This window comes from Triticum aestivum, chromosome 7D, assembly GCF_018294505.1.
Source record: "Triticum aestivum cultivar Chinese Spring chromosome 7D, IWGSC CS RefSeq v2.1, whole genome shotgun sequence".
Taxonomy (NCBI): Eukaryota; Viridiplantae; Streptophyta; class Magnoliopsida; order Poales; family Poaceae; genus Triticum; species Triticum aestivum.
In genome coordinates, this window is record NC_057814.1 from 349939699 (window position 1) to 349948193 (window position 8495).

The 8495-nt window shown below is 47.5% G+C and overlaps 1 protein-coding gene across 1 annotated transcript; it reads left to right on the plus strand.

The window, feature by feature from the left end:
• The first annotated feature begins 2546 nt into the window (after window positions 1-2546).
• LOC123164101 (protein SMAX1-like) lies at window positions 2547-7140 on the plus strand. The gene is made up of 3 exons (XM_044581515.1): window positions 2547-3997; window positions 4904-5168; window positions 5257-7140. Exons 1-3 carry the CDS (start codon window positions 2787-2789, stop codon window positions 6844-6846), a joined length of 3066 nt encoding a protein of 1021 aa, XP_044437450.1. The 5' UTR covers window positions 2547-2786; the 3' UTR covers window positions 6847-7140.
• The last annotated feature ends 1355 nt before the right edge of the window (window positions 7141-8495 follow it).

The following is an 8495-nucleotide window of genomic DNA, read 5'->3' on the forward strand; positions in this document are numbered from 1 at the left end:
GGGGTTCTCGACGTCGACGGAGCCTAAATGCCTTAGAGTTCAAGCAACTTTGGTTTAGGGGGTTCATAAAAGAGTTCAAGCAACTAAGACAAGCAGCAACTAAGAGTTAACATACTGGTTCACAACAAACTGGTTCACAACAACAACATATTGATTAACATAGTGGTTCACAGCAACTAACAGTTAACATAGTGGTTCACAGCAACAACATAGTGGTTCACAACAACTAAAGCAACACCATAGTGGTTCACAACAACTAAAGCAACAACATAGTGGTTCACAACAACTACACATCCATAGTACATAACTTAGTTCACAACAACACCATACTTCACAAAAGGTCAGCAAAGCCAGCATTCTTCTTCTTCATGTTGATCTGGATCTTGCTCTTGCTCTTCCTGTACATCTTCATTCTGACAAGATGTCCAGGATCCCCTTCAATTTCTGCTTGTTCTTCTTCTCTGACTTCAACAGTTCAGCAATCTGAATCTTTAGCTGATCCCTCCTTGCTGTGAGCTTGTCATGCCCCTTCTTGAGATCTCCCATGTGAAGGAGCAGCTGGGTGTTCTCCTGGGTGAGCTTTTCCTCAGATTTTTTGAGTTCATCAACCTGGAATTGCAGGTTCCTGGTGGATGTACTAAGCACTTCCTTCTCTTTTAGATGATTAAACTTTAGGTTCCTGATGCAAGTGCCTTGAGATTGTGTCAGGTTCATCTGTACTTTATACTTCTCCTGCAGCTTGAAGATCTCTGCATCTTTCTTCCCCATCTCTGTCTTCATGTCAGATACAACTGAATCAGAAACATGCACATCCTGCATCTTAGCCTGCAAATAGCTGAAATCTACCCTCCTATCCTCTTGAGCATTCAACAGTTGGTGCACATCTTCAACCAATTTGTCATAGTTGGCCTCTAGATTTTTTTTTTCAGTGAGATGGTGAATAGTGAGTGAACTCTCCAGGTTATCCTTCCTCCTATCACTCTTGCTGTCATGATACATTTCCCATAGCTTCAACAAGGCATTCTGCAATGTAGGAGGCCACTCTGGGTCAACCCAGAGAACAATACCACAGTTGTCATCTTCCTGCAATATAAACAACCATAGCATGTGCAAAATCAATCTCCTAGGTAAATTATTTAAGCAATAAACTTTGAGCAACTAGCTTTAAACAATGAACTTTGAACATCTTTAAACAATGTAGGACCCTAAATGACTAGCCACTGAATTAAAAAATGAACTTTAAGCATCTTTGGGAAAACACTTTAATAATATAGCCAACTAAAGAATGAACCTCTGACAATAAACACTATCTGAATTTTGAGTTTCTGACATTGAATCTCCCTGACCTAAAACAACCAAATAATTTGCAAAGTGAGTACTCTTGTGAGCTAAACAATGATTATCTACACTGCAAACTAAGCTGTTGACCAATTATAAAATTACTGGCCAAATTAAATATACATGGCAAGCATCAACACATTTTCTAATCCACTGATTAGCATCAGTAGTACTAAATGGCTACAAAATGACCCTCACAGCTACCCAGTAAACAATACAATTCCAGGTTGGTGGTGGTGTGTCCAGGCAGGCTAAACACAACTACAAAATGACCATGACAGCTACAAAATGACCATCACAGCTATGCTACAAGAGTACTCATTAAACAATGTGCATCAGCACATGGCTAGATTAAAGAACATGAATTCTATGCTCTGAACTGAACAATTCTATGCACATGGCTAGATTAAACAATACAATTAACACAGAGTTTGGACAGAATCTTACACTCATAGGACAGACTAAGAACCTCCTGCCCGTGTTAAATGCTTCGAATGCTACACGCCTCTCAGCCGCCACGCCATGCTGATGGCAAAGAACTCTGGGTGCTGTCTCAATGCCACTGTAGTCTTGGTCTTCAATGCTAGCAGGGATCTACAGGAACAAAAGGAAAACAAAATCCCCAAATCAAATCAAATCCCCCCAAATCCCAAATCTGATAACCCAACCCTAACCCTAGCTCTACAACTCACCCGGAAATGCGTGGCTTCGTCGTCGGAGAGGTTCATGTATTGCACGCTTGAGTCCTGGCTGCTCTCGTCCTCCATGGCGCGACGATGAGCCGGTTGAGGTGGCGGCGGCGGCAGGCAGGCGGCGGGCGGCGGCGAATCGGAGAGAGGAGGGAGAGCCAGAGTGAGAGTGAGGTCGACCGTCGAGCGAGAGTGAGGCGAGTCCGACCGAGCCCATGTAACCGACCGAGCCCATGGAGTATAACCGACCGCGTCGGCCTCGTCCTAGTCAGCGACCCGTCCAAGCGCCGATTCGGCCAGCGTGTCACCTGACATGTGGGCCCGACCTGTCGGATACGCGGTCAATACGCGCTTATACGGCTTTCAGTCCGTTATGCACCACTTAGGCTCTGAGTTAGTACTGAACTGCGACATGCACGAATAGTGGTACTGATTCGTGAGTAGGTGCGCAAGTGTGGTACCAACGTGCAATTAACTCGGTGTAAAATGCAGAGACGAAGCGAAATCGGAGACGAAGATTCTATTCGCCTCTCTCTCTCTTCCCTTTTTCCTCGTAGCGGTCTCGTTACTTCCGCCTCCTCCCAGCGTCTCCCCTCCCCTCCCCTTCCCTCCGATACACCCCCCTTTTCCGCGCTCCCGGTTCATCGGCGTGCCGCACCACCCCAAGACGGCGGCGAGGAACCTAGGTGAAGAACACAGAAGAATTCGCGTGTCCTTTGATCGATTGATGAGCGGAAGGCCGCGGCGGCGGGGACGACGATGAGGGCGGATCTCAGCACCATCCAGCAGACGCTCACGCCAGAGGCGGCGGCGGCGCTGGCGCGAGCCATGGACGAAGCGGCTCGACGGAGGCACGTCTCCACCACGCCGCTCCACGTCGCCGCCGCGCTGCTCGCCGCGCCGGCTGGCCTGCTGCGCCAGGCCTGCGCGCGGGCCGTGGCCGCGGGAGGCGTTGCCGCTGCCTCTGGTGGCGCCGGCGCGCACCCGCTCCACTGCCGCGCTCTTGAGCTCTGTTTCTCCGTCGCGCTAGACAGGTTGCCTGCCTTTGCGGGGGGCGCGATTGGAGGCGGGGCCGCTGCTCCTCCCGTTTCCAACGCGCTCGTTGCGGCTCTCAAGCGCGCGCAGGCCCAGCAGCGGCGGGGCTGCCCTGAGGCGGCACAGCAGCCGCTCCTCGCCGTTAAGGTGGAGCTCGAGCAGCTCGTGCTCTCCATCCTCGACGACCCTTCGGTCAGCCGCGTCATGCGCGAGGCGTCCTTCTCATCTTCTGCCGTGAAGAACACCATCGAACAGTCTCTCACCTCACCCTCCCCGTCGTCTTCCACCGCAGCGTCTAGTCCTGTACCGACGCCAACCCCCTTCTCCCCATCCCCTTCCTCTCTTCTGCGCGTCGGCACCGCCAACGCATACATCAACCCTCGTCTGGCGGCTGCGGCGGCTGGAGCCAGCTGCGGGGATGATGCGCGCAAGGTGCTTGACGTCATGCTCAAGCCAGCGCGCCGCAACCCGGTGATCGTCGGAGACTCCGGACCGGACGTGGTGCTGAAGGAGGCCATTCGAATAATCCCAACGGCCAGCTCCGCTGCCCTCGCTGCAGCCAAGATCCTGCATCTGGAGGCGGAACTCACCAAGCTTGCTGGTGACAAGGTGGCGATGGCGGAGAGGATTGGGAAGCTGGGCGCCGTAGTCGAGAGGCTCGTCGGCGAGCATGGCGGGGTGGTTCTTGACCTCGGGGACCTGAAGTGGATGGTGGAAGGCCCTGCCGCGTCGTCGTCTGAGGGGGGCAAGGCGGCCATTGCCGAGATGGGGCGTCTGCTCAGGCGTTTCGGGCGCGGTGAAGTGTGGGCCGTGGCCACTGCAGCGTGCGCCACGTACCTTAGGTGTAAGATCTATTACCCAGGGATGGAGGATGAATGGGATCTCCAAGCCATGCCGATTGCCCGCAGCACACCGCTTGCTGGAGCTGCTCTGAGGTGTGTCCGCGTTCGTGTTCTGATTCTTTGTTAGATCTAACATGTCTGGTCTTGTTAATTTCCTTGTTCATTTGATTACTGCTTAGTCATGCTGAACCAAATTATTAGTTACTCTGCAATTGGTTCATAGGATAGGAAAGTCATAGGAATAAGAAAGTCATAGGAAATGAGATGACATGTATCTGAAGGAGCCGGATCCTCTAACATGCTCAAGGGATGTCACAGAGCTACAGTGTTCTTCTTGTGTAAAAAAGACAGGGAAAGTCAGGGAGCTTATGAAATTGAAATAGTTCTTTTGAAAAGAGTGAAATGAGTATTTCAAAATTTGAAATGAGTCTTCTAAAATTGAACTTGGTATGTCACGAATTGAAATTGATCTATTAGAAATGGAAACCTGTCTTTTGAAAATTGAAATGAGCACTGTTCATGGGCTAAGCCTGAAGGGAAGTCAGGTTACTGTAGCTTACCTGACTTCCCTTCGAATGTTAGAGGATCCAGCTCCGTATCAGAATTCCGACGAATAGGAATAGAAAAGAAGATGCCCTTTGGTTCACATCATAGGAATTTTTCCATTGAGTCTAGGCTAATGTTTATTTTCCTATGAAATGTGGAGGATAGGAAGAATTCCTCCATAGGAATAGGATTCTATTCCTACAAACCAAAGGGCTCTGAAGGAATTTTTCCTATACAAATCCTATCCTATGGGATTCCTACATACCAAAAGAGGCCTGATTTTTTTTTTTGGATGATGGAAAACTTTGATATGACAAACAAACAGGTTTTTAGTTTAGGGCAGTTGGCGCTACTCTATAAACGTTGTTGCTTTTTTGTGTAGCAGTGGTAGCCTTATAGTCTCACTCATTATAGTTCAGTTCCACAGATTAACGAATTACTAAATTTTGTTAGGCCTGGAAGCAGTGGAAGTCTCAGCAACTCGGTGGGGATGTTATCACCAATGCTCCGGCCTTTGCCGGTGACACCAACACCTCTCAGATGGCCGCCAGGGGGTGGCCATACTCAGATGGTGAAGCCAGCCATGTGCATGCTCTGCAAGGGTGGTTATGAGAGTGAGCTCACCAAACTTGCAGCGGAGCGGACGGCAGTATCCGTCCCTGAGGCTGCTAACCCTAGTTTGCCGCACTGGCTGCAGCGGACCAATGATCAAAATCAGGTTTATGTTTTTTCCATGTTTAATCTTGACAAAACCAACTCTTATTCTATCGAAACCTGATTGGTATAATCCTTCTCTTTTTGTACAGTCTAAGGCACAAGAGTTGAAATGGAAAAGGAGCACAGATGAGCTTGAGAAGAAATGGCGTGAGACCTGTGCCCATATCCACTTGACCCATGCTGGAGCGCCAGCACTCTCCGTGCCATTGGCCTCGTCCAGAACATGTCCACGTGTTGAGGTCAAATTGCCTATTGCAAGGGGTGCTGCTATTCAGACTCTTAAGATGAACACTAACCGGGATAAGCCAGCATCCAGCCCGATAGTTGACCTCCGCAAGAGCCCACCAGGAAGCCCAGTGAAAACTGATCTTATGCTTGGTCGCTTGGACCCTGCCATCAATCCTACTATGGATAAAGAGCGGAAGGAAAATTATGAAGGGCTAACTGCCCTGCAGAAGGCTAAGATAGCTGGAATTTCAGATATTGATTCCTTCAAAAGGCTCATCAAGGGGCTGACAGAGAAGGTTAGCTGGCAGTCTGATGCCGCCTCAGCCATTGCTGCTGCTGTTGTACAATGCCTATCTGGAAGCGAGAAGCGTCGGACCCTTCGAACAAGAGGTGACATGTGGCTCATGTTTGTTGGCTCTGACAAGGCAGGTAAGCGGAAAATGGTGAACGCGTTGTCTGAGCTGATGGCAAACACGAGACCAGTAATTGTGAACTTTGGTGGTGACTCCGAATTGGGAAGGGCTAAGAATGATGGACTGAACATGGGTCTCTGGGGGAAAACTGCACTTGATCGGGTCACTGAGGCAGTTCGGCAGAACCCATTCTCAGTTATTGTTCTGGAATGCATTGATCAATTGGACATAGTTGTTCGTGGAAAGATCAAGCGGGCAATGGAGACTGGTCGTCTGCCTGACTCTCGTGGCCGTGAGGTCAGCCTTGGCAATGTCATCTTTGTTCTTACCACCAATTGGGTACCTGATGAACTTAAAGGGCCGGACGTTGAGTCTTTACTACAAGGTGAACTAAGAATGTTGGAGATGGCAGGCTCTAGTTGGCAGCTTGAGCTCTCGATTGGGGACAAGCAGGCCAAGCACCGAGCAGATTGGCTATGTGATGATGTTCGCCCTGCAAAGGTAGCAAAAGAATTGTCCAGTAGCCATGGTTTGTCGCTTGACCTCAATTTGGCAGTTGGTGCCTTGGATGACACCGAGAGTTCACATAATTCTAGTGATGTCTCAGTGGAGCAAGAGCAAGAGAAAGGGCAGCTTGCAGTACTGTGTTCGACGCCTGCCCCTGACTGCGATCTATTGGAACTCGTTGACGATGCCATTGTGTTTCGACCAGTTGACTTTAATCCATTTCGGAAGACTATTAGAGATTGCATATCAGCAAAATTTGAATTGGTCATTGGGAGCATCAATTCATTCAGAATCGATGAAGATGCCATTGACCATATGGTTAGCAGTGTCTGGCTCACTGATGAGAGGTTCGAGGACTGGGCCGGAGAAGTAATTATGCCAAGCATTGAACGATTGTGGCGCAACGTGAAGCATGATTGCGCTCGTGCTGTCGTCCGCCTCGCATTAGTTGCGGACGAGGCGTTGCCAAGGTGGGGTGAGGGAAGGGAAGGGCTACCAGCGACCGTAACGATTGCCATCGATGGAATGTAGAGGGCATTTGAGAAAGTAAATTCTTTGTACGGTAGATATGTAAATACTTTGGAGATCTTCTGCTATAAGCTTTGTTTGGGGTGGTGGGGGGACTATGTGAAGCACATAGGACTACCAAATAGGCAGGAGGTTATAGATTTTATAACACCCAAATATGTGGTCTATAGTTTCGATGATATTTGTAGCTATGTTCCTTGGAAAGAAAAAACAATATTTTATTTTACTTGTCTCCTAATGTTCCGAAGGTGGATGTGTAGAGGCAATACAGGAAGTAAATAAAGACTGAACTCGCTATGTTTTTCTTGGCCCTGAAACTAAATCCGCTCGGATCGGTTCTTGTAATGCATGTCTTCCAGTCATTAGTCAAGTTTCATAGATGTGAATACATGGAACGAAGAGTTGATCTCATCTTTTACCTCTTTAGTTTCACATTTCTGCCGGCAATTACCCCTATGTTATAATAATTCCTTCGGTTTAGAGAAATTGGTGCAAGTTTTTACCCGTTTCAAACTTCTATATAAGTTAATTTTTCTTGTTCTAGTTTTTGTGAATGTGTTGGGATTCTTGCTTGTTTTCGAAAGTATATGGAAGGATCTCAAATCTTCTTATTTCCTTTTTAACTTTCTGCGGGCTAATAAAGTCAAACCTATACATGTTCCTCTGATTGGATTGGTGCCTAGTGTAAAATGTATCTATTCATGACGTGGAGAAACATGACCCTTAAATTAGCCAAAGCTTCTTTGCCCATTATACTAATATTAATATTTTCTGATATTTTGTTCGGTTGTCCTTTCTGTACATCGTTTTCATGATTGTAGTCAGACATGAATCTTCGCCATACCGTGGTCCTTATCGAACCCTGCTTTCACAAATTTGCCGAAACTTTATAAATGAGAATCCATTGGCACATATCCTCGGTTTCTCACGGTTTTGCACTACAACAACTTTTCGCACTAGATACCTCTCTTCATTTTTCCTCTATGCAACATGTTTTCTTTGGGTTAAAGGTTGACCATACGAATCACTATCACTTGCTGCTGTTATTGCTGCTCGCAAAAAAATTGTGGTGTGTATTCTTCTTTGTTGCTTCCTGTGTTATCCCTCTTGAATCATCAAAAGATTATACTTGATGAAAAATCCAAGAAATGTGTTATTATGTTTTTTGTTTCGATGGGGCATCCGGCCAGTTAAGGTGGCTCCGTGCCAGAAAGCTCAACCACCCCTATTGAATTGCTGGCTGTTTTGTTTTTGTGGCAGGATGTGCGCCACCAACACCCCGTTTCCTGTTGAATCATGTTGTTAATCCCCCCTACCCAACCCAAAACAAAGGAACCTTTTGGTCTATAAACCAAATGGCCACTTTTTGGCCTAACTGTAGGCCCACGCTGATGTGGCTGATCACCAACCCAAAACAACTTGGAAACATTCTATGCTTATTTATAATATATACAATTCTTGCCACTTGTGAAGCATTTTTCAATGGAATCTTTGCCCGAGTCACAGTGCGAAATGGTATCCCGATTTTTTCGTCAATAGTATAAGAAGCCGTTCCATGCGACGGACCGTGGATGAACTTGACAATTCATAAGCGGTGGGTCTACTTATCAGTGGGATTACGTATGTCCGCCCTGAGTACACCATCGATTTTT